Source organism: Pteropus alecto, unplaced genomic scaffold (assembly GCF_000325575.1).
Source record: "Pteropus alecto unplaced genomic scaffold, ASM32557v1 scaffold24, whole genome shotgun sequence".
Classification (NCBI taxonomy): Eukaryota; Metazoa; Chordata; class Mammalia; order Chiroptera; family Pteropodidae; genus Pteropus; species Pteropus alecto.
In genome coordinates, this window is record NW_006439192.1 from 7,918,938 (window position 1) to 7,946,416 (window position 27,479).

The 27,479-nt window shown below is 37.3% G+C and overlaps 1 protein-coding gene across 2 annotated transcripts in view; it reads left to right on the forward strand.

The window, feature by feature from the left end:
• FUT10 (fucosyltransferase 10) overlaps positions 1–19,828 on the forward strand; it is a 57,998-nt gene extending 38,170 nt beyond the window's left edge. For both annotated transcript variants that reach the window (XM_006916324.3, XM_015592907.2), the window contains exons 3-4: positions 5,331–6,166; positions 14,434–19,828. In XM_006916324.3, coding sequence (XP_006916386.1) covers positions 5,331–6,166; positions 14,434–14,658 — 1,061 coding nt within the window. In that variant the 3' untranslated portion in view covers positions 14,659–19,828. The remainder of the gene's footprint in view (positions 1–5,330; positions 6,167–14,433) is intronic.
• The last annotated feature ends 7,651 nt before the right edge of the window (positions 19,829–27,479 follow it).

Consider the following 27,479-nt stretch of genomic DNA (forward strand, 5'->3'; position numbering starts at 1 on the left):
TTTATCTTCCCAAGGGCAAACTGGACTTGAAGGTTGGTGAGGGGTGACTGCAAAGGTGTGAACTGTAAAAAAAAATATTGCACTGGAAACTTGTTAAAAATGGCAAGATAGCTTTTATATGAGCTACTGTAATAGAGGAGAGAGACCAGTAGAACACTGACCTCAACTCTGAATACAGCAAAGACAGCTGGGGATTTATAACCGACAAGCAGAGTGATAGGAAATTACTGAGAATATCAAGAGTGGGAGAATTCTTGCTAAAGGCAGGCCAAGGACTTAGACATCAAGGATGAGGAGGATTTGCAGATATCAAGGGTAGGGAAACTCTTGCTCAACTAACATAGTAGAATTCTTTGCTGAAACTGGGCTCTGCAGACCAAGGGCAGAGTGTCAGGCCAAGGTCGAGGTGTAGTAAGCAGAGAGATCAGAAGAGCTTGACTGAAGTTTGATCGAAGAGGGAGTCTGTCAAGGTGGAACATGGCTTTGAAGATTGAAGGACCATAAACACAGGGTCCCTCACAGTGTGAGACAGAGCCAAGGGTAGAAGGAAAAGGGGGCCAGGCACCACTTCATTCTAGCTTGGAACTCTGAGGAATCTGAGTTTTAAATTTGAATATGGCCTTCTAGCCACAGGTTCCTCTCAGGGACTTGAAGGGCTGATGCTGGCAGGGATGGGGGCAGAGATTGTCTGATGGGGACCCTTTCAGCTGAGGAGGAACCTGAGACAACACACTCAGGTGCTTCATGAGGCACCTGCCCAGTAGGGACAGGCGGACCATGAGTGAACTTCACCCTCACTCTGTAGAGGAAGAGAAGATGGATGTTTCATGTGTGGTCATCCTGAGTGAATAAAAGGGGAGGTTTGAGGGATTCAGTGAGGGCGAGTCAGCAAGCGAGGGAGAATCATCCCCCTTCTCTTTTCACCCCATGCTAAGCCCCCTCAAAGAATTATGAACTGTGGCAGAAAATGATGTTAAATTTTAATATGTGCTATCCTTATTTAGTGTGAACTGTGGCTTTGCACATTTTTAAAAAATCATGAATGTGTATATGTTAAGGTAGAAGGATAAAACATTTAACAGTTTGTTAAATTGATTTATAGCTTTTAAATGTTTAGGCATATGGTACATGGGACTCTATTTGTACTCTTCCCTCAGGTCCTGCCCTGTTAGGATGGGGACTGCAAAGTTATTGACTGGCCCACCACGCAAATTCAATAAGGAGATGAGAAATTTCTAGGCCCTGGGGTAGAATGGACAAATGCCTAATTGAACATGTATAATTGAGAGAAAGCTCTGTGACATAGAATTGATTAAGGGACAGGTAAAAGGACTCATTAAGAGAGATGATGGGAAAAAAGAGAAGAAGAAACTGGGTCTAGTATGAGGGCGTTTTGAGTCACGCAGCCTGCCAAAGTCTCTCTGAATTGACTAGAGGTAGGCCAGCCTCAAGAACACATATGTGGCACACAATTCTAGTACCTTTGGTTAGAATTTAGCCTGAGGTAATAGGAGCCTTTCTTTAACATTTTGTTAACCATCAAACCTTAGAGAAAATAAATGACCTGATTGGGTTATGTGGGTAAGTTGAGAAAATTCATGTGAAATGTCTTTAAAATTAGCAACGAACTTTGCAAATGCTAGATGATAATATACAAGGCAGCCCTTTGGCTTAAAGTGTTCTTCCTCAAAAGTTTTAATTTCCTCTATTGGGGTGTTTTTTGTGGGACCACGTTTTATGAGACAGTTTTATGGTAGAGGTTCTTTCTAAAAACAGAAATTACCTTTGGAGGACATTTCGTGGGAGCATTTTTTAAAAAATTTTTTCCCAAATTAAGTCATGCCATCTTCCCAAGTGGACTGGGTTTAAGCTGAGTAATATTTTTGCAGATGCACTTAGGGGTGCCAAGAGTAAGTTATTCAGCAGCATCAATGTGGTAGCAGGGCCAGTGATCTCTCTTGTCCTTTACCATTGGCCAGTCTGACAATTCCGGTCCCCACCAGGGGTTGTTAGCTCCAGATAATGGCTCGTAGTTTGTTAGTCAAGCGGAGTTAATGACTTGTGTTGCTTTCTGTTTTCACCAAGTTTGTGTAGGAATCGCAAAAGAAGAGTATATGCCCCTGGAGAAGAAAAGGTGTGTCATAAACCATTGACACTCTTCTGCTTATCAGCTGTTTCAAACCCAGTCTCCACAATCGGCAGTCTGGGATCATTTGCCAGCATTAAGTTTATTCTATTTGTATTCCAAGTCGCAATTTCCTTTACAATGCACTTTAGTGCTTAAGATCTATTTGTCAGCTGTTATTTAAAGGAACAAATAAATTTGTCAGTATTTAGTAAACACAAAATAACCCAGAGAAATGAAAGTTAAAATGAAGTTGTTAAGATGTCTAGCGAACCAATCACATGCAAGTTCGTCACTTTTTTTTTTTGGATTTGCCATAGGTCAATTGGTGTTTATTTCTTTAAAAACCCTCGTTCAAATTCTCGTTTTAATGGGCATTGCCCTGGTGTCAGAGAGAGCTAAATAACTCAGTTGTTTCCTGAGGCACATCCCATACCTTTTAGAAATAGCTTAATATTGATACTCATATTCCATGATATCTTCAGTGAAGTCTTCTGTGTCTGTTATGGTTTAATTTCAGTACTCTTGAGAGTTTACCATCTGAAACTCTAGGTTTAGAGGAGGAACTCACTGGGAACAATGACTTTCAAAAAAAAAATTTTAGTTTGTAAAGATATAGAAAACCTATTTTAATGTGTATGTCTTTGTGTTATATGTGTGTATGTTAGGAAAGTAACTAGGAAGTACTTTTTTTTCATGCTAAAAATGTGAGCTTAATAAAAGACATTGAAGTCACATGCAATATGAATCTCATAATGTTTACAGTGCACCGTTATGGATAAGAAAACCACTGAAGAAATTTATCACAAATTATTATCAATGGTCATCCCTGGGTGATGGAACTGTGGTCTCAATTACTTTATTCTATCAGTTCAAGGAAATACTTTTTAAGATGGTAAATAATGGAAAATGTTTCTGGAAAGTTAGATCCCTTTAACTTTCTGCTCTATGAACGAGGCATTTTCCCACTATTAAAGATATAAAGCCCACTCCTAAAAATTAAACAAAATTCAGATGGATGTATGAGAACCTCACGCTCTCATTTTTAAAAAGCTGTGTTGCTTTTTAGTACGTGAATATAAGTAAATGTTACTTGCTTAGGTGCTGCAGGCTTTTTTGCTATTGCAGATTGCATATGGGAGAGACCCAAAGTTTTTCTCTTTTCCTTCCAACATCAAAGTTCCAATAGCAACTTGACTAAAGGTACAAAGAGCTTGTAAGCCATCTTCTCCTAGTTATAATGAATGTAAGGCTCATTATAACTGGTACCTGTTTCAAGTCCCATTCTCATTACCAACACAACCTGAGTGATTCTAGAGAGTGGCTGCCAAAAGGTCTAGACACAGCCATGTTTAGTTTCTCTTGTACTTTACTCATATAGACAAGCAGAGATGAAACTCAGGCCCTCTCTGTTCCCTGAAGCACTGGAGGCAGGCCTTGTGTCTTTCTACTTTTTCCCTCCTCTGCATGTTGGAACTTTGCTGTGACACTCAGGGGGTGAGCCAGATTATAAATCACAGGTGTGCCACATAACAATTAGCAGACAGCCACTGTTGTTCGAGTCACTCACTCAGGACACCTGTATCTGGTCCCCCAGTTTATTCTATACCCAATTTTGTTTTAACCATATCCCTTCTAGTCTCCAATCTTACAGTTTGATCCTTGCCTCTGACTCCCAGGGATTGGACTGCAGTTCTTCCTCTCCTAGGCAAATGGCCTTGATTCTCTGTTATGCTTTCAGTGGACACTTTATGTTTTAACTGAAGTTTATGGGTTCCAGTTCTCTTCATTAGCCACTTGACCAGCCTAGTGCCTTTTGAACAACAACCGCTTCAATGCAATACATTGCCTTTCTTCTAAAATTCTCTTCTTTCATGTCCTCATGTTTCTCTCTTAACCTTTGCTGACCATCCAACTCTATAAGCCATTAAATTTCAAGTGTGTATTCTTTTTGATGTAAAGGTCAAGTATAGCAAATGCCAAGTAAACAAATATATAACCATTTTTAGATGTTAGTCTTTTATTCCTGATCATTGAGAATAAAAGCCTGTTATCAAGACAGTCGTACTTTCTTCAGCATTTTCTCTGTGCTTAGTATATGTCCTCCAAGATAATCTTATTTGGTCTTTAATTGTTTAAAAGCCTTTCTTGGTTAATTGATTTCTCATTGATGTACTGGTGGCACTAAAGAGTATATATTTATTTGAGAGTGTTCACTGGCATTAAATAATTATTTTTTATGAATTCTACTGGAGAATATGTTTTTTTCTGCTAGAAGCATTTATTTGGTGCTTTTTCTCCACTGGGTGCTAAAAGATTTTTTTTGTTTGTTTTTATTTTTGTTTTTGTCATTTTCTTACATTTAAAAAAACACAAATCAGGGGCCACAAAATCATCAGTGTCAGAAACACTTTAGACATTCTGTATTATATGTTGTGACAGTGTCCTAATTCTTTTTTCTCAGTTATAGAAATAAATTCTTCCTGACTGAGTCTCCACCCATGCAGTCAGGAAACAATTGTTTGCCACATCCATCACCTTTGTCTGCACATTATCATCTTTCAAAGGTTTCCCAATTAATCCTGTGGAAACTAGAATCATTCATAATTGTAATCCTGTTATGCCTTCTTTATTTCTTGATGTGCTTGTTAATTCATGTCCATCCTGCAGCAGTCTGTAACATAGTGCTATTATCAGCTATTTCGTCTTTAAAAGCTTCTTGTCTACCATTTTGACTAAGATTGATTAACTGCACTTTGTTGAAATCGATCATTTGGATTAAAAAATCTATCCTGTATATTTGTTCTGGCTACTTTTGCATGATTTCACCTTTTTTCAGTCAATCAATCTGCCAAGCTGATTGCTTTTCCCTTTTTGGCTTCCTTTCTCTTGCTCTTTTATTTTTTAAGAACTGTCTATCTCTTTATTGCTTGTGTCCTCTCTTAGGCAACACCTCTAGGAAAAACAGCCAATTGCAGGAGGCAGTGGAATAAATTCTCCCTTTAGAACCCAGCTAGACACTACTTGCATTTCCCTTTCCATTACATGAGAAAGAGGACCCCTCTCCTCGGTGATTCTCTCTGGGAGAATTTTCCAAGGTGAAAGTCTCCGGCTCGCTCCCCTGTGTTCTAATCTTACCATGTGGACTCAAATCTAAATACTAGAATTCTTTTGGACATACTAATATTTTATTTTCTTCTCCTAGGTACTGACTTTAACATAGATAGCTTACCTCTGCCTCGGAAAGCCCATCATGACTGGGCCCTTTTTCATGAAGAATCTCCAAAAAACAATTATAAGCTCTTTCACAAGCCAGTCATCACCTTGTTCAACTACACTGCCACATTCAGCCGGCATTCCCACCTGCCACTAACTACCCAGTACTTAGAGGGCGTAGAAGTCCTCAAGTCACACCGATACCTGGTCCCTTTGCAGTCCAAAAACAACCTTCGAACAAGACTCGCTCCGCTGGTGTATGTACAGTCGGACTGCGACCCACCATCGGATCGGGACAGCTATGTTCGAGAGCTGATGACCTACATAGAGGTTGATTCCTACGGCGAGTGTTTACGAAACAAAGACCTCCCTCAGCAGCTGAGAAACCCGGCCTCCATGGATGCCGATGGCTTTTATAGCATCATTGCACAGTATAAGTTTATCCTTGCTTTTGAGAATGCGGTTTGTGACGACTACATCACTGAGAAGTTCTGGAGACCTCTAAAACTGGGGGTAGTCCCTGTATACTATGGTTCCCCTAGCATCACAGACTGGCTTCCAAGTAACAGAAGTGCCATTATCGTATCAGAATTTTCCCACCCTAGAGAACTGGCAAGTTACATCAGACAACTGGACTATGATGACAGACTGTACGAGGCCTACATAAAGTGGAAGCTGAAGGGTGAGATCTCTAACCAGCGACTTCTCACAGCCCTCAGGGAACGGAAATGGGGAGTGCAAGACATTAACCAAGACAACTACATCGATGCATTTGAGTGTATGGTGTGCAACAAGGTGTGGGATAATATTAGGCTTCAGGAACAGGTAAGTGGCTGGATCTAGGTTTGGCAAAGAGGTGCCAGGATGGCCATCTTAACGGTCTCTGTTATTCCTCATCCTTCTGTTGCAGCTCATTGCTGCTCCTCATTCCTGTCTGAGAGGCCAGGCTCTGCAGGAAGGTTAAATATTTCATCACTATCTTTTGAGGACTGCCATGAAGTGTACTGACATGCCCTTCTTCCGGAAGGCCTTAAATTCTCCTTTACTGTTTCTTCCGGAGGACACCAAGCTGCAGGTGCTGGGTGGTGATACAAGGAGACTGCAGAGGGAGGGAACAAGGGTGAAAAATAAAAAAATTTTGAAGCTCCCAATCTCATCCACGTGGCCAAACCTTTAACCTTCTCATCGATACTGTGGTTTCTGCCAGACCCTTTACGCTTATACCCCACAGGCTGCTGTTTGGAAACTTGTTTTTATTTCACATTCATTATCAATTAACCTTTCTCTTTCTTTGATCCTTGCTCTTTCTCTTCCTGGAACATGCACATGTTTATTAATGTATAGAGAATATTCAGATAATGATGGGGATAATCCTTAAAAGACTTCTTTTTCTTAAATTGTTATAAATTAAGTTCTTACTAATGTCTTCAAATTTCTAGATGCTTTTAACATTTATTTACTTACTTTATTCATTTATATCAGGAATGGTCCCGCTTTATACATAACTGAATTTTTTAAAAGGTAATTTGTTAAAAGAAAAAGAAAGATTAGTTTCAACTCCCTTTGAAAAATGTTAAAAATAAGATAGCCGTTACATACTAGTCGGCTATTACCCATGATTCCCTTGCCTGACTCCCATATGGACATAATTTATCTAAATTCTCTAAAGGCAAACAATTTTTGTTAAATATTTTGGCTAGCATATTAATTTCAGGTCAAACATAAATGTAAACTGTGCAAGATTATTTTTATGTATTATATGTATACTATATAAGGCTTTTATATACTAAATATGCGTATTTAGACAAATTTAAAATATTTGAAATGTTATTTTTCTAATGTTTAATTATTATGAAAATTTTAATTCTTTTATCTGGTTTTCTATAACAAATTTTCACTCATAGAATCAGCTATCTTAAGCTGAGTGTCTTGGTCAGCAACAGGAATGCTAAATATTACATCACTTCTCAATGAATTCTCCCAATTTCTAATGACTTCCTTTATAACCTAATTTATAAGGCCACATTACAGCAAAAAATAAAGTATACATATGATTGCAAAAACACATGAGAAAGTAGAGACCATATTAATTGTCCATGCCATACCAATTATTTATTTTCAGAATATCTCAAGGTATGAAACAGAACTTCTGAGAGTAATGGTCTGCCTGCTCTGTGTATCCTAATCCTTTCAAAGCTTGGACATTATATTCACAGAAAACTGAAAGAACTACGTAAACCCCATCTGCTCCTGCACCTCACAGAAGCCCTTTTGGAATGATTACTGTGGACTGGAAAAGAGGGTATAGCAACAGTGGTACATGGCTTTTTAAAAGATATAGGAGAATATATACATTCCTGCATTTCCAACAGAAACGGCTAACTGATTGTGGTGTTTCAGAGTGCCTGAAGATGGTATAATTGAATGTCCTTCTCTTTGGAGTCTGAGGAAACATACATAGAGCAGGCTTTCCTCCACCGTGCTCTCATTCTTCCCAGAAATGTGGTCAGTGAAGATGATTACAGGGCTTCACTTGCATTTCAATGAACTTATTACAAATCTCTAATGCTAATGTGCTCATTACTGAAAAAGCAGAACAAAATATACCATGAAAGTAAATTAAAGGGTATTAGACCATTTTCATTTGCATTTATTTGATAAGGTTTGTTACAGCATTTATATGATATGCCTTAAAGTAAGCTACTTAAATATGTTTCTTTGCTTTTTCTCTTTCAGCTCCCCCTCCCCCCAAAAAAGCTAAAAGAAATCATTTGATTTCCTCTGTAATTAGTTTTTATCTTGCAATTGAAAATAGTTTAAATCACTTGAATTTCGAAAATAGGATTAGAATATCAAATGCATTGCCCTTTATTCTGCCTCTCCCTTCCTCTCCCTCTTATAATCATACAAACCTAGTGTGTTATCTATTGCTGTGTAAACAATGTTATCACAAATGTAGTGGCTTAAAACAACATAGATTTGTTATATCACAATTTCTGTGGTCAGGGTTCTGGTCATGCCTTAGTGGGGTACTCAGGAAGGCTGCAATCAAAGTGTCAGTAAGGGCTGGGTTCTCATATGGAGGCTCAAATGGGGACAGGTCTGCTTCTTAACTCAAACACTTGCTGACAGATTCAGGTTTTTGAGGTTAGAAAACTGAGGGCTTTAATATTTTTGTCTAGTCGTAGGCTGGAGGCTGCCTTCAGCGTCTAGAGGCCATGCACAGTTTCTTGTCATGTGGGCTTCCCCAACATGGCTGTTTCCTCAGAGCCAGCCAGGGACTGAGAGATTCTAGCAAGACCAGTGCTACAATCTTAAATATGTAATCACATGTAATCACATACATCCTGTCATCTTTATCATATTTTGTTAGGTAGAAGCAAGTGACAAGTGACACTTACAGTCAAGGAGAGGGGATTACACAGGGCATGAATACCAGGAGATGGGATCACGGGGGCCACCCTGAGTCCGTCCTCCCCACCTAGTTAATCTGAGTAGGCTTATTCTGGGTGTTGTTTGCTTTATTTGTGTAGGAGAAAGTCTTTCAGTATTGAAGATGCTACCCATGAGATTTTAGTCAGTTAAAGCACATTTATTGATAAATACTCCTGACCTCAAAGAGGCTAAAAAACATATAATCATCAGAAATATAATTTCATGGAATTGGAACAAACTTTTTAAAAAATTAGCTTTATTGAGGTATAATTGACATACAATAAACTGCATATATTTAAAGTGTACAATTTTATTAGTTATGACATATGCATACACTTGTCAAATTATCACCATAATTGAGACAACAAACATTTCTATCATCTCTCAAAAGTTTCTTCGTCTGTGTAGTCCATCTCCTCTCCACCCCTTTCCTCAGGTACCTATCTGCTTTTTGTCACTTTTGACAAAGAAGCTTAAGCAGTTTTTTAGAATTGTGTATAAATGAAAATCAGATACTGTGTACTCTTTTGTGTCTGTCCTCTTTCACTCTGCGAGATAATACTTACGTTCATCCACAATGTTGATAGACGTATCAGTAGTCCATTTCTTTTTACTGCTGAAGTTTGGACATACCAAAATTTGCTTATCCATCCACCTGTTGATGGACATTTGAGTTGTTTCCTTATTTGGCTGTTACAAATAAGGCTGCTTTGAACATTTATGTACAAGTCTCTGTATGAACATATGCTTTCATTTCTTTTCTTTAAATACCTAGGAGTGGAATGGCTTACTCATATGGTAGATGTATGTTTAACATTTTGAGAAACTACCAAACTGTTTTCCAAAGTTATTCTATCTTACATTCCCGCCAGCACTGTATGAGTTCCATTCATTAGCATTTGGTGATGGGTGTACAGTGGTTTCTCACAGTGGTTTAATTTACATTTCTCTAGTAATTAATGATTTTAAGTATCTATTAATGGCTCATTGGCCATCAAGTTCTTCTTTGGTGAAATGTCTCTTCAAATCTTTTACTCATTTGTTGAAAATTGGGTTGTTTTGTTAATCTTGAGTTATAAAAATTCTTTATATATTTTGAATACAAGTCACTTGTCAATTGTGTAATTAACAAAAGTTCTCTTTTAGTCTGTAGGTTTTCTTTTCATTTTCTTAACAGTGTCTTGAAGTGTTAAGTTTCTAATTTTGATTAGAAATTTTCATCAATGTTTTCTTTTATAGTTCATGCTTTTCATGTGCTGTTTAAAAATCTTTGTCCCTAAGATTTGCTTCTGTTTTCTTCTAGAAATATTATAGTTTTAAATTTTACCTTTAGGTCTATAATCCACTTAGAGTTAATTTTTATAGTGTAGTATGATGTAAGAGTTGAGGCTCGTTTACTTGGATATCCAATTATATCCACACCATTTATTGGAAAGATTATTCTTTCCTGATTGAATTACTTTGGTTTCTTTTACAAATATCAATTGGCCAATATATGTATTATCTAATCAATACGTCTATATTTGAGTACTGTAGCTTTATAATAAGCCTTGAAATGAGGTAGTGTCAATCTTCCAAATTTGTTCGTTTTTCAAAAGACAAGGTGATTAGTAGAGTTAGTGTGGTGATCGCATTGTCAGGTGTCTATGTGTCTAATCATTGTATTGTATTCCTGAAACTAATATAATTTTGTATACCAACTATACTTAAATAATAATAAAAAACATAAAAAGAGAGCAGTCTTTTACTTTTCCCTTTTCCCCCATCCCAGAAGCAACCACTTACTCCATAGTTAGCTAATTATTTTGGTATTTACTCATTGTGTCTATATAACATGCTTATACTAATTTTTAAAATATTCAGTGTTTATGTGATTATGACTATGTAACTCTTATTCAGACATGAATCATGTAGTATACTATGATTTGTTTCTCTTGCTTCTACAACTTTTTGTTTCCCTCTAGTTAGTAATTGTCTTTTTGTTTATTTCTCTTATGTAGTCGTTACTAATTCAATCCTTGTTGATTGTTTAAATCTCCTTTGAACATGTTCAAATATACCAGGCATCCAATTAAATTCATGTTGAAGAAATCTCTCCCTCCAGCATTCTGACCTCCAGTACATGCACTGGCTGCACTCTATGTTTACTACAGAGCTTCCGCCTGAGATCTCCCTTCCCCACCATCGTGGGAATTTCCTTTCTTGTCTTTTCCTCTTGTTTTGACATCTCTATTTCCTATATGCTTTTCTGTCTTTTTCTTAGTTTGCTTTCATGTTTCGGTTGATCATACTCCATATAACTTCCTGAGAAGGCTGTATGGGGGATATCTGAAATGTCTCCATTCTACCGTAACATTTAAGCAATAGTTTAGCTGACTGTAAAAATATTAAAGTGGACATCACTTTCAGAATTTTGGAGGCGTTTTGTCATTGCCTTTTAAAAAGGCTTTTGATTTTGAAATGAGTTTAAATCGACAGAAGAGTTACACATACAGTAGAGAGTGCCTGTATCCTCTTCACCTGGCTTCCTCTGATGTTAACATTTTCAGAACCACGGCACGTTTGTCAACGCTAAGAAATCAATATTGGTACACTGCTATTAACTGATCTACAGACTTTAGTCATATTTCACCAACTTTTCCACTAATATCTTTCGTCTGTCCCAGGAGCAAATCTAGAAAAGCAGATTGTAGTTAGTCATCATGTCTCCTTAGTCTCCTTCACTCTGTGATGGATGTTCATGCTTTCCTCAGTTTTAATAACTTTGATCCTTGTGACGAGTACTGATTTGTGTTTTGTAGAATGTCTCCCCATACGGTTTGTCTGATGTTTTCATCGTGTTATGACTCGAGTTTTGTATTTGAGGGTAGAAGGGCCCTATGCAGAGACATAAGGGCCCTTCTCTTTCCATTATATTGGGGATGCATGAAATCAATATGACATGTTCCTGGTGATGTTTTAACTCTGATCACTTGGTTAAGATGTTATCTTCTAGGTTTTTCCACTGTGAGGTTACTAATTTTTTCTTTCTATGAAGCAAGTCACTAAGTCCAGCCCGCACTCAAAGGGAAGGGAATTAGCTTCGCCTTCTTGAGGGAAGGATACCAAATAATTTGTGAACATATGTTAAAACCACCACAATAATTAATAAATTTGGGGAGCAGGGAGATATTTTTAGATTATACAAATATCTTTTTTCTCCTTAAAGTCATCATGTTATAACCTTCATCAATATGTCTCATCAGTGCTTTTTGATTCTTCCACTATTGCTGTCAAGAAATCCAAACCATCCTCACAGCTGATCCTCACAATTGGACTTTTCCTCTGGTTGTAAAATCTCTTCTTTCTTCCTTGTGTCCTGAAATTTCATAGAAACGTACTTTGACAAGAGGCTGTTTGTGTTGTGCCGAGTTTCTAGTGAGCCTTGTCTCTCTGAAACTGAGGTCTTTCAATTTGGGGATAATTCATAACTTTTTATAATTATTTCCTTGGATATTTATTTCTTTCCCTCTGTAACTCTTAATATTTGTATATTGTTCCTCTCAGACTTGTTCTCTAGTATTAAAGAACCAATCCAAGCGGTCCAATATTCAAATGCTTTTTCCATTTCTTTGTCTTTTAATTTATGGAATGTATCTCAACTTTGTCTTTAACTCTTCTATTAATTGTTTCTTTTCTGCTATTATATATCTAATTTCTAAGATATCATTTCTTTTGGTTCTCTTAATATTTCCTTTTCTGGAATCTGATTTTTTTTTTTTTTTTAATTAATCTTTTTCTTTCTCTCTCTTGCTCTCTGTCAAGTTTTCTAAAATTTTCTTGCCTTATCTGTTTTCCCCGTTGGTAATTTTTCTCAGATGATTTGTAGTCTTGATAACCTGCTCGTATTAGGGTGGTTTGATTGGCAGTTCTGAGTACGAGTGGGGCATATTGGCTGTGAGCTTCATTGTAGGGGAATCTGCTAGGTTTTTTCTTAGGGAATATCTGACATACATCCTTCTGGACATATCACATTCTCTTGAGAAGGATAGTTGATTTTCCTGTCTGGACTGTAAGGCCTGCCTACCAGCATTTTAGGAATGGATTATAGGAAGAGAACAAGAGGGTCTCAATATCGCATATTCATATGCTCACTGAATCTTTTATTTATAGTACCACAGCACTGCCCTCAAATTTGTTCTCCAGGTCAAAGATCTTGTGTTTTCTTTCTGCAAGGAATGAACCTCTAGTCTTTTGTCAAGTAAGGGAGAAGAACACACCTGGTCACAAGGAAAGGAGGAAGGAATCTGAGTATTTGATTGCTTTGTAAACAGACTTTCTAAGAACTCTTCTTAATTTATTGCCCTCTCTCCCGCTTCCAGGAGTATCTGGTGCCTCCTGAGCCTTAAGGCTCTGCAGTGTAAAACAGACTGCTGCCCAGCTCATCTCCCTGCTGCCTTGTGACACTTTATTTTTTTTTTTAAATCTGTTAAGTGATTTACTACTTTTCCATCTGCCTTCCAGTCTCAAACATCTTGTTATTCTTTCGCCCTCTTCCATTCTCCTAGTTTTTACAGGTTAGTATCTTTTAAGAATAATTATTTGAATCTCATTTTAATGGCATTTCAGGAGGGAATGAAATTAGATGGTGTGTTCAATCTGCTATTCTAGAGTTAGTCTCTCTGTCTTCCTCTTTTTTGTTGTTCTCTCTCTTATTTCTTTCCTTTCTCTCTTCCTTCCTCCATTTCATAGAAAATTATTAGAGGGCCAAATCCTGAATGGGTCTTATAGATCCTAGTAAGGACTTTGACTTTGTCTTGCAATGCAGGTAGCGGCTGAGTGTAGCTAGCAGTAGATTAAGAGTGGAATCAGGAAGACTAGTTAGGAGACCATGGAAATAAACCAAGATGGAGCTTGGACCAAGCTCATTTGGGTATAGGTCCATGTAAAAGCTTTCAAAAGCTGGAAGGTCTCATGCACATGTCAGGTGTTATTGTTTTGTGCAAACATCTTTGTGCAGGGGACAGCTGAATGCAGTGGAAATGCATTAAAAACAAGGGATTAGATTATACATGTGGCAACATGAATACAATTAAAAACAATGTTTGATGAAAAAGTAACAAACAGAATGAGATATATGATATAATAATATATAAGTAAATGAAAAATAAGTGCCCAGAAAATGAAAATACACTTTCTAAAAAGACATTTAAATACAAAGATTCGTATTGAATGCACTAAAATGTTTGGAGAGGAGGATATGGCAGTGGGAATAAGGGAAAAGGAAATAAATAAATCACCAAACAAATAACAAGAAGGAGAAAGCTTTAGAATCTGGAGAGAACTAGGTTTAATCATAGGTATATTGTTTGAAACAATTAATGTAACACTTTGGAGCCTTAGCTTCTACCTTTGTAAAATATGTTTGCCATAAAAATTAAATGAGCTAATCTGTGGTAAGTGCCTAGCAAAGTATAATGCACAGAACATTCTCAATAAATGTTAGATATTTTCTCTCTTTCAACTATTCAACAGTATAACTCTTGAGACTTTATGGAGCAAACATACTTGCTTTGGGGAAAGTGTGTGCTAGGTTCTGTTTTTGTGGGGCCGGAAGGTGGGCCTTGAGCTTCCTTAACATGTGTTTTTAATTCTTGTTTCTCCTTCTCTCAATGCAGGGCTTAACACCCAAAAGATGGAAGGCAGAAGTTACCCACCTGAGTTGCCCGGAGCCTACTGTGTTTGCTTTCTCACCTCTGGCTCAACATTGGAGCTCTTTGCGAGAGATGTGGATACCCAGTTTCGAACAATCCAAGAAAGAAGCCCAGGCACTAAGGTGGCTGGTGGATAGGAATCAAAACTTTTCAGCTCAAGAGTTTTGGGCCTTAGTATTCAAGGACTAACTTATGAAAGTATCAGGATGATAAAGACTAGAGACTTTTGGAGGTTTATTTTCTAGGTTGCCTTAATATTTGAATATAATAGCTACTCTTTAGGATAAGAATTGCTGCAGTACTCATAATGAGCCCTATGAAATAACAGATATGAATTACCCTTAGGGGTCACCTCTATTTTTTTAATACTAAAAAGTAAATGTAGTCGTTCCCCCTTATCTGTGGTTTCACTTTCCATGGTCTAAGTTACCTGAGGTCAACCGCGGTCCGAAAATATTAAACAAAAAATCCAGAAATAAACAATTCGTAAGTTTTAAATTGCACGCTGTTCTGAGTAGCATGATGAAATCTCGCGAGTCCAGCTCCGTCCCGCCCAGGACGTAAATCATCCCTTCTTCCAGCGTCTCCACGCTGTAGACGCTCGCTGTCTTCCCACAAGTTAGTTGCATAGCAGCCATCTCAGTTGTCAGTTCGACTACCTCGGTTTCGCGGTTTCGAACACAGTTTTGTGTTCAAGTCACCCTTATTTTATTTACTAATGGCCCCAAAGCACAAGAGTGGTGATTCTGGCAATTCACATTTGCCAAAGAGAATCCATAAAGTGCTTCCTTTAAGTGAAAAGGTGAAAGTTCTCGACATGAGACATTTCATCATATCACATCTCAACAAGGTGAGTACAATACAATAAGCTACTTTGAGAGAGAGACTACATTCACGTAACTTTTATTGCAGTGTATTGTTATAATTGTCCTATTTTCTTATCAGTTATTGTTAATCTCTTACGGTGCCTAAGTTATAAATTAAACTTTAGCATAGGTGTGTATGTACAGGAAAAAGCATATATAAAGGTTTCAGTACTATCTTGTGATTTCGAGCATCCACTGGTGGTTTTGGAATGTACCACGATAGACTATTGTATTTCTCATGGACACTGGTCACCTTCAGTTTACAAGACTGGACCCATGTACCTGCTGGACCCTGTACTCACCTAATATAGAGTTCTTTCCCCACTGTAAGGGAGGCAGAGGGTATAGCTGTGGATTCTTTTTGCTCACCTCACTATTTGCAGTTTATTGGTGTTTGGCAAACCCAGTGTCCTGATGCTGAGCAGGAACATGAAATGTGTTAGCGCTTGAAAATGAGAGATTCCATCTGTTGGTTTCCAGGGATGTAAGTGAGTAAAAAAAGCGGTGTGAAGTTTATTCGCTATCTATTAAGTCAAAAGAACATAGGCCCAACTCTACCTTCTCCATACTCTTAGCCACTTCTTTAACCTTTCTTATTTTCATTTAGCCCTGCATACTGCCTCATTCCCCCTCCTACCCCCAAAATGGAATTCTTGTGAAGATGTGCCTCCTCCTTGTGTGTTTTGATCAGTGAGATGTTCCCAATTGTCCCTTGTACTGCTGAGCAGAATAATGATCGTATGATTTGGGCTGGACAGCCTGTATATTTTGATCAATGTAAGAGTGGAGTTCCCAAGGAACTCCAATTTTATTGAAGCTGATTTGTCTTTTCTTAGAATGATGCACAACCTGCAGTGGTGGGCAGCCCCACAGGTTTGCGAGCACTCCCTGTATTGTTTGATCCTGTCACAGACAAGGTTTAGTTGTTTCGTCTGGAACATCTGCTGGATCTCTATGAAAGACAAGGAGAAAACACTGGCTCACATTTTCTTTCCATTCAAGGGAAGGAAGGCTTCTAGATGTTACTAAAGCCTGGTGCCACTGGATGTGTCATGGCTTTGGTGTTCTTTATCGTGGAAAGATGTAAGCTCTAGAGGACAGGAAGAGTCCCTGATACTCATGTTCCTGACGTGGTGTAAGGGGGAAACTTAGGTGAGCTCCTGCAGTTCCAGTTCCCTTTTTTTCATGGGCCAGTGACATGGGGTATAGTACAGACTTGACCTTGAAATGCCCAATGTAATATTATACATTGAAAAAAATCATTAATAGCACATAATTCCTGCTAAAGATAACAGTTTATTAGGGGAATCCAGTGTAGAGTTAATTTTCAATGAATGATGTTGATTATCCAGAGCAAGATGAATACAACTCTGCATAAGTGACATATATTTTTCTTGGAATCTTCAAAAGTATACGATAGAGAAGTTCACAGGCCAAGAAAAATGGTAGTTAGTATATGTTTCAAGTACTTTTGCAATCCTGAATATTTTATAAAAAATTTCTTCACCCCTCTTTAGGAAGTTTCTTTCCTTTGTTTTCATTTTCATTGTTGTCATTAGCGCTAATATCTTTATTTCATAATTTTAATACCAATATATATCTTTATTTTCTTCTGATAACAGAAATAAATGCTTGAAAACTCAGAGGGAATATAGAATAATGAGCTATGACTCTATAGTAAGAAAGCCCCGGTTTGAGTTCCCACTCTCCAATATACCATCTTTACAATTTTGATCAAGGTTTTGGCCTTTCTAAGCTTCAGTTTGCTAATCTGTCAAATGGATATTATAATATCCAAACTCCCCGTGAGGCTATTGTGATGATTAAGTAAGCTAATGTTCATATTTGTACTTAAATCAGTAAATGCTAGCTGTAGTTGTTCCAGCTATATGTGGCCATAACCCTTTTGTTTGTGAAGACGTGGTTTGAGATTTGTTCAGAAAAAAGGATTTACTAATGATAGTACCAGGGATGGTACCCTTTTGTTCTTCATTTAGTTATTTCATCCATATTTATTGTTATTAGGTAGGCATTGTGCTAGGCATTATAGCAGATATAAATAAGACATGAGAGAGAGTTGTGACAGATTCTGGGTAAGACATTGTGATATTATTATGATGGAATTAAAACCAGGAACTGAGGAATGCTTAAATTTTGCTCTCTCCATGAAATTTCTGATGGAGTTGTATACAAAGCTCCCAACAGCATAGTGAGAAACAACCTCTTTATAGAAGCTGTGCAAACCCTAATAAACTCAAGGCAATGACCTCTGGTAAAAGCTGGATTTGAACATATAACTTAGATTTGAAGCCTAAGTAGGATCTTTTACTGCTTTTTCATTTCCCAATTCTGAATCTTGGGACCATCCTGTTCAGGGTGCCTATATCAAGAGAGAAGAGAAAAAGATGACCAGGTCTGTAGGTCCTGATCCTGCTTACTCATTAACCAAAGATCCAAAAAGGAAGAAAAGGGGAGGAACCTAATCAGGTCTTCTTTCAGCCTTGTTAGCTCTTCATATGTTATGGATGCAAGAATATGGGATACAATGCATGGGAGCTCACTTTTAAGTCATAGTAATCTCTCTGACTAATAAAATGTGGCCCCATCAATATCCTGGACTCAATCCATTAAATTAGTGACTCCATTGGTGCTGGGGGTGGGGATTATTAAGGACATGGGCAAGAGGCAGAGGTGTGGGCAGGGCAGAAGTGCCTCTCCATGATTTTTGTCTTCCCAACTGATTGGGCTTGACAGCCAAACCTGTGGTAAGGCATGGCTGTATACCTAAGAAGGTAAGACCAGTCATGACTGACAGACTTCTTTTCACCATCCTGGGGTTTCTTCCCTCATATCTAATCTTGTATCCCCCTGGAACCAGAGACATGAGCAGTGTAGCTATTGTCTCTGAAGCTTCTGAAATGAGTCAGAACTGGACATTGATTAATGCCTCCAAGGGCATTTTGAGCAATAGGTCAAAACTTTATTCCCTGTTTTATTTCCTATTCAAACCATGACCACATCATCCAACATCGCTCACCAGAGGAGGATATATACCCAGCCCAAATAAGCCAATATAAATATTAGGAATTTTACTATCATGAATGCTTTAATTAAAAAAAAAAAAAAACTGACTGAGGAGGTAATTAAAGAAATTTACAAATTGTCAGTAGAGACAAGAGGTGATATTAATGGTTTTGAGGCAGGGGCATTCATTATCCCAGGAGCCTTTGGAATGAGCCCAAGTTGTTTCTTATATATACAGAGTAAACATGACTATGAAAACTCACCTGATGAGTCACACTCACAGAAAAATAAAGCCAGTTTTACTTAAGAATGTCCTTAATGAAGCAATAAAAATGACTAATTTTATTAAACCTTGGCCTTTGAGTACATGTCAACCTTTTTAATGTTCTGTGTGACAAAATGGGGAGTATACATAAAGCACTTCTGTTGCAAACCAAAGCACATGGGAATCTGAAGGGAAAGCGCGTGCGATTGTTTAAGTTGTGAGCTGAAAAGCTGTTTTTCCATGAAATGCCATTTTTACTCTAAAGAACACCTGGTAAACTGGTGGTTCATTTAGTTTTTTTGTCAGTCATTTTCATGACAACAAAGTGAGCCTGCCACTTTAAGAGAACTGATAGAATTTGTTGCCAATGGTAAAATTTCAGCTTTTAAGTGAAAATTAAAATTTTGAATAACGAATTTCTACCTCGTTGAGCTTGACAGCTTCCTGATACTTAGAGACTTTTTTGATGATATTGGTGGTGAAATGGTGCTTTTGACATTGAATGAAAACAGAGACGATGACATGTAAGGATGTTTTTAGTTTGTTTTTACAATTTTAAGGAAGGAAAAGATAGTATTATCTACTGGAGAGGCACAATTATTTTAAATATATATATTTTAGTCAAAGAGTTTCATAAGTAAAAATGTGACTTCCAATGGAAGATTTAAAAAATTGGTTACTTGAAAATTGGGATAAGATAAAAGTAATCAGAGCTTTTGATAGGAAAAACAAGCCTTTTGGTTTTTTTAAATTGGGAAATAAAAAGTATTAAGGAGCAAGAAAAATATTTTTAAAATATATCAGAGAATTTCTCATTATTTGGGTTACTTAGAATATCAGTTTGTCTGGAATTTATTTGTCAGTAAGTTTTAATTGAGCACTTACTATGTGCCAGGAATTATTTTGGGCCACAGGAATACAGCAGTGAATGGAATCAACAAAACCTCTGATACCACAGAACTTACATTCTAATTCTAGTAGGAGAACAAAAATGGAAATGCTTTAGGAAAAATATAAACCTTTTCCAGGAAGTTTTTATTTCTCTGTTTTGTAAGAGCTCCATGAGCTAGAATTTACCTCCTGAATCCCTACCATTATGTTATTAGAAACATGAAATGCGATATAAATGGGTTATATTGATAGAGTGTATTAAACATGCTATATTGAAATGTTGTATTAAAAATACTAAGAGTTCAAAATTGAAGTTGGCAAATCCGTTCTCTGTTCTTTTCATCCTTAACTCCATTGTTTTATTACTGTCCCCAGAAAAAGAGGCATTTCTTCTGTCAACATGGGGTGATTTCTGGCAGGTATAACAGCTATGACTTAGGGAATGGCAATAATGATAGTGACCCCTCTGGGCAAGCAGTTCTCCTGTGGCTAAATTCCATCAGTTCACCCTAAGTACAGGGTCTGGGATGAGTCAGTATATACTGAGTCATAGTGCTTGAAAAAGTTTTATTTTACAAGCTTCATTCAGTCATTGTGTATGTAGTTCACACACCATTAATAAGACTCATTTCACCACTAAAATAATAATATCTGCTATCTGAGAACACAGGTCACTTAGATGAACGTTTTTAAGTAGCAGAGTGTGATCACAGATATCTTCTACTTTCTATCTCCACAGTCTAAAATCGCAAATTCATTTCGCCTGCAGGTAATGGAGCAGAAACAATGAAAATGAAACTTGACGCCCCTCCCTATTTGTTTGTTTGTTTTTGCAGTAGCTCTAGAGAGTATCTTGAAAACACATTTTGGCAATGCTTATTCAGAAAGAGGATGTCCCGTCTGTGCTTTTTAGCGGGGTATGTTTTCTGGAAACACTGTGACAGCAAGTAAGGATAACCTTATAATTTCTCATCCAAAGTGGGACACTTTTGAGAGTGAAAGCTGTTAATAAGCTCCACTGTGTTCCAAAACAGTCTCTGAGCACGGGGTGCTCCAGGATGTCATGTATAATGGCACTTAGTTGTCACAATAACCATTTGAGGTAAATAGTTATCCTCCCCCTCTGCGTGTGTATGTGTGTGTGTGTGTGTGTGTGTGTGTGTGTGTGTGTGTGTGTGTGAACATACACACACAAAACCTCAGTTTAACCATGGTGGGGTGAAATTTTAAACTTTTTTTTCTTTTAATTGAGAGATTTGCCAGTAGAGGCTGCTTTCGGTCTCCCAATCTCCTGGGTAGAGATGACCTTATCTTGATCAGTCCCTTTACATATGGCAATGTAAGGCCATTGGGCTCCCCTTATTCTGGAGGAGGGGAGGAGCTTTTTTGTGTTTGGAAAGGGTGGTGCCTTCAACCAAACACCTTATTTATGGAAAAGTTAAAAACCTGTTATAGGAAACAGTAGAAATTCGAGTAGAATAGATCCTGTAAGCTCTCTTCGGAACAAAATTGTTGAGACTTAGAGACCTTTCTTCCTCACATTAAAGAACATGTTTTCCCACTTATCTTATTTTGAAAAAGTTTTAGAACTGCAAAAAAGTGGTAAAAGTAATATAATTAACACTTAATGGTTCTCCAGTGAGATTCACCAATGTATGACATTTTACCACATTTGCTTTATCTTTTTCTTTTAATTTTTTTTTTTTTTGCCATTTGAAAATATATTGCAGACATTAAGATACTTTACCCCTCTATATTCTATGAAGGGCCTTCTAAATAATCACAATACCATGATAACACCTGCGAAATCAAACAATGATGCATATTATATAATACATAGCTCATCATCACATTCTGAGAGCCGGCACAGCAAAACTCACTACCAAGAAGGAATGATGATATATTTGTGTGAGCAACAAAAACTCAGAAAAAAAAAACAATGTTGGGATCTTTGAGGTGACACTATAGTAAACCATGATAGCAGTTATGGAAAACCAGATTTCAAGTTCAAAGAAAATAGTATCTGATGTCATTTCCTAAGCTATACTTATTATGCCCATTTCCCCTGTCCCACACAAGTCCCAGGTCTAAGAAACAATACCATTAATCAATTCTGTGATTCTTTCTAATTTGATGCTTATATAAACTTTCCCCCATTTTTGTTATTATAGAGGATATTATAGCTCCTTAAGATTCATATTCTGCCCCATCCTTTCATCCTTTGAAAAAGCAACACCCCCAAATAAACTTTATAATAAGAGGGATGACAAGGACATTGTTCATAACACAAAGTTATAAACAATGAAGAAAAATAATGAAAAATGCACTTTCTGAAGAGATATAAAAATAGCATTAAGTTGATGAGGCCAAATTGTACAGTGAAGCTGATGCACACAGTCATAGTTCCAGAGAAGAAGTCTTTCTACAGGGATCTTTACAGAGGCCAACATTTCAGCTTCAGTTTCAGAAAATCCCCAAACAGGAAATTAGATGTTGCAAGTGTTGGGCTTTGGGATAGACTTGAGAGATAAATTTCAAAAACTTAAAAAATACTTGGTGACTGTGTGCCTCTGAGGACATGTAGCCGAGCCAGTGTGAAGCCACCCTTCTTCTGTCTGCAGCTGGCTCAAGTATACACAGTCTTCCTGCCTATCACCCCAGAACCAGTGTTTCAGAAACATAGCCCCATTCCTCACCCCGACACATGACCTCTGTTTTGCACAATCCTTTAGCAAACTGGAGGGTCATTCATGAAGGGCACAGAAAACAAGAAGAAACAACCTCTAATCTTGTATGGAATAGAAAAAAATCTGTTTTGGTAGGGGTGGGAGAGGGCCTGCTGTAGAACTCAAAGTTTCAACAGTCTGATAGCACTGGCAGCCTTCGGGATGGCCTTGGAAGAGACCTTGTGTCATCCTGATTGGAACCTCCAGACAAAACATGCAGGTCTAACCAAACATTTGAATGTTTCCAACATTTTCCTATTGATCAAAACAGTCTTCATTGTGCTGGGCTTCCATTTGCCTCTCAAAAAAGCTGTTGTGAAGGGGTCCTTCCCCACCCCTACTTCCTCCTTCTCCAACACCCCCTCACACAGATTATAGGGAAATATTGGACAATGCAGATATATCAAGCTTTCTTATGATTCACACATTACCTAGAATACAGAAGAGTTGGATTTAGGTTAATTTGGAGATGACCGGAAAATGACTCCAGAGACTAGGAACCTGAATGTCTCCACCAGGATTTACAAATTTCTTAAAATGTTGTTCTCATATTGGCTGCTGCTTCCCAATTAAACAGGGAACTTGGTCTCAAGCTGTGCACGGCTTCTCTCATGTTTACATGTGTCACATATTTCTTCAGGGCACTGCCCACTGGGATAATTGATTAATCTGAGGTAGTCATTAATTGTTTGATGTCTGTTATATAGGAGAACAGGATGGTCTCAGGATAAATATAATTTGAGAATAGCCAGGGGTGAGTGACAGCATCACTGTTCTCTCACCTCCCACTGACTCCAAAGAGTCAAAGTGAGCTTGGCAATTATCTAACTAAAAAAGAAAGGAGCGACATGTGGTTTTTCCCAGTAGGGGATTTCATTGTCCATTTGGGTCCCTTTGTTTACTGCATCTCAAAGAAACCATGGCAACCATATTTGTCTCTATTTCCTCTCCCCTAGATGCTTCTGGTTCCATCTGTTCAGTATTCATCAGTGAAGTCGACTTTTTGTCTCTTTTCTCATTATAAATGGAAGTACACTTATGTGCACTTATTTATTTCTAAAAAAAAGTGAAAGAAAACAAAAATAAAAAGGTGGCGCTTGGCTTGACAAATTGTAAAATACTTTCTCTACATTTTTTTCTTATATTTCACTGGCATGTGATGTGTGTATTGCTTTGATTTGTCAGAAAGTGCCTGCGCAATGTACACAAAACAAAAAACCTGCTTTGTAAGTGTGTATTTGTGTGATGAAAAATGATCCTCTATTTCAGTCATAGTGGTACACATCTAGATCTAACCTTATCCCTTTCTACTTCCCAAATCTCAGGTAATGGCAGCTGGTAGCACCTCTCTCATAAGGTGGTTTTGTCTTTTAAGGCTTTTTACAAACTCATATGGTCATGTGGCTCTGATGAACACTGCACACAGAAAATAACCAAGAGAAAGAAATAAATGGCTCAGCTCCAGTGCGATATCAGTGGGTCTCTCTTTTTTTTTTTTTTTGGAATTAGGGCGTCCTCTTACAGCTAAGTCCTACTGGTGGAGTACTTCAAAACAACCATCCCAGGACCAGGAGTCCTGGCTTGTATCTAGTTTGCCTTTACTATGAACTGTTTTTGTGGCCTTGAGCCAAGCATTTTACCTCGATATGAACCTCATTTCCTTCATATGTAAAATGAAGTAGAACTAGATGACATATAAGCCCTCGAAGAGCTTTAAAATGATATTACTCTGTGTCATGGCTAAGCACTAAACACTGGCTAATGATTTTGCTAGTTTTCCTCACCTATCCTTTATATACAGTTCTAGCCTCAATCTCCTTCTTATCCCTCACTATAACCTTACTCATTTATCTTGTCCACTTCACATTTTCAACTATCATTAATATATTTATGACTTAAAACATTTAAAAATAACTTTAGTTACATAAAATGCAGTACAGCCATTTCAAGTTCAATGAGTTCTTTCAAGTGTATGCAGCTATGTATCCACCACTACAATCAAAATGTAGAACATTTATATCACCCAAAGTTCCCCTTTGCATTCAATACTCTCTAGTCCTGACCCTAGACAATCACTAATCTGCTTTTTGACACCAAATGTGTTTTTCTCCTGAAAGCCATGCTTCTAATCATGATAAACTACCCACTGGGAAATTTGATGTAGATGCATCACAGCTCCTTGACCTTAACAAAATGGAAATCAAAATCTTTCTCTATAAATCTGTCTAATCACCAAAATTGCACATTTGAGATTCATCTATATTCCTTCCTTGCCTTCTCTTTCCATATTAATCCATCCCATTTAGTAATCTACTCCCTGAATATGTTCACATCTGTCCCTCTCTTCTGCCACTGTTTTAGTTTGGAACCTCACCAACTACAATCTAGTCTCACCAAGTTCGGGAGCTCCATGATCTCTCCCAAGTCATACTCCATATCCTTCTACTTCCCAGCTTAGATGACCTTTGCATCGTTTTTTCCCCAATATATTTATATGGTGTAAACTATATATTTATATTCTGCTGACTTCAGGGCCTTTCAATAAAACCTTTCTCTTGTAAATCAAATACTTCCTAGTTTAATATTTAATAGCCATGCATCCCTTTTAGGATAAAGATTCTTTTTGATAGACCCCTTACTTGACTTTCCAGGCTCACCTCTTTCTTCTCTAATAGTATACCCATGTGCTCTGCTCTTGGAAATTTTCTCTGACTAACCTATCTCATGATGACCCTTTGCTGGTTTTGAGTAACTATAACATTTATGTCTATAGTTTCTATGTTTCTATAATGTACATGTATATGATGCCTTAAGATATTCCCAAGTTTTAGCTCACTTACTAGATTATCTTGTCCTGGGATTCATGTCTTTGCATTCTCTATAGCTCAGTATATATCTACTATGTTCCAAATATTTTAAGTGTAACTATGATATGATTTGAATCTCGAAACAACTTCGTAAAATGAAAATATTCTGATTTTTGTAGATGGGAAAACAGATACAAAGTGTCAAGTAACTTATCCAAATTTACACAGCAAATTAGTGGCAGAGTCTAGATTTAGATCAAAGTTCATAATATTTAGATCTGCAATATAATTTTTAAAGAAATACAATTATAAAGGGTGTACTTAGTGTTTCTTTAGCTGACACGATAAAATGGACAGCAGCACTTTTTTTGGGTCATGGAATTGATAGATTTTTCATGTCATTCGAATATTATGTCTGTTCCGTGTTGGTCATTCATGGAGTGTGTAATCCAAGGCTCTGCTTTTATATGGTGCTTAATAGAGATGGGTTTGTTGGCTGACAGTGTGAACCAAAGCCTCAGATGATAGAAGGTGATGGGCATTCGTCAATCTAGATATCTGGAAGAGTAAGGTACTCCAGAAAGGAAATTTAGCTCACAATTAGAAAATTTGGGTGCCTCTCACAGTTTTCTTTTTTCCTCTCTTCTGCACTGACTGGTGGGCTGTTATTTAAATATGTAATAAATACTAAGTTCTGTAATTGCCTCATTACTATCATCTTTCCTCTTTCCACTCCCCACTGTTCCCCTGCCATTATGATGACACCTCCTTCAGGCACTCACAAATTTCATTCCTTGAAATTGAAGTATAAAAACATATTAAAATATATCACACACAGTGATTAATTATCAGAAGAACATCACCTAGAATCTTGATCTCAGACCGATCTTTTAAATGATATAAATCTAATTTATCTCACTCTCAAGCTTCTTTGAATTTTAGTGTCTCAATCACCCTATGGTAACATTGTTCTTTTCTTCAGGATAATTTAATAAAAAGATGAAATTACTCTGTATACATTTTTAATTGCATCTCTTTAGATACGATAGGTTGATGTCAGAGAGTCTTCTTTTTTGAATGAACTGCAAATGTGTTTTTAATACAAACTATGTTAGTCTATCAGAAATCTACTGGAGCAACAGACTGCTCATGAAAAATATGTCCTGTTGGCTAAATCATGAGTCTCAATTGCATTAGACAATTTCACATTAAATCTTTATTTTGATACCTGTTATTATTCAGCTGTATTTATTCCTGGGGCCCATGTAAGGTGTCACAGTTATAAAAATGTCATAAAACCGGGCCACTAATGAAATTATCTTTAGGTACAAAGTAACTTATCCATGTATGAAGGTAAATTGTACTGCTCATTTTTACTGAGCAAGGGATTTGCCGATTGTCTCTGGGATAATTTGGTAACTGCTGTGTTGGGTTGTTTTCTGTCCTTTTTGATGTGTGTCCATAGTTTTTAAAACACCTTATATTTTAGCTGAAACATTCACTCTTGTGACCCTGAAGCAGAGCTAATTTGCTTTTTCTGCATCACAACATTCATCTGTGTTTTTGTTTTGCCTCAGCAAGGAAAAAGATCAGGGCATTAATCTCTCACTCCATTAGAAGGATGCATTTCCGTTTTCATCCAATTAGCTGTTGTAATTTGAAGCTTTCGGTGCCTGCCGATAAGGCAGGAGGCTGGCAGCAATAGGGGCCATGGAAAGCATTCAGAAGGTGTACTGTGAGCTGTTTTATGAGTTTCACTCAAAAGATCAAGTGTCAGGCTTGCTCACCCCAGCCTGATCCTCAAATCTTTATATATTCATTAACCATTGATATGTGGTGACTCCGGGAGGTTACAGCGAGGCTTCAGACAGAGGTTTCATAAGGTTTCAGGCTTTATTTCATCAGTAAAATAAAAAGGTTAGATACTTGGCAATTGCTAATATCTCTCGTTTTTAGTATTTTATGTTTGGTGAGGCAGCATAATTCAATTTAGGAATGGAAAATATTAAGCTTATATATTGCCATTCTTGCTGTTTTATTCATGGCAGATAACTCTAATTAATTGTGAAAACTTCTTGCTGACTTTGGAATTCCAAGGCCTTAGAATCCTTCTCACCACAGAATTTCAAGCAGCCACTATCCATGAGATGAAAACAAAGCTTAAGCACCATTTCAGATATAATAGACAGAGATGTATTGTCAAGACAGAGGACTGGACAGAGATCTGGTCCTGCATCTCCTTTTACACTTCCGTGTAACCCTTGAGAAGTCAAATACTTAAAAATTAAATTTGATATAGATTTTTGTATGGAAATAAGTTTTCATTTCTCTGCAATAGTGCTCAGAAGGGCAATTGCTGGGTTATATGGTAGTTGCATATTAAGGTTTTTTTTTTTTTCGTTTGGTCAGTGGAAATAACTGGCATTTAAAA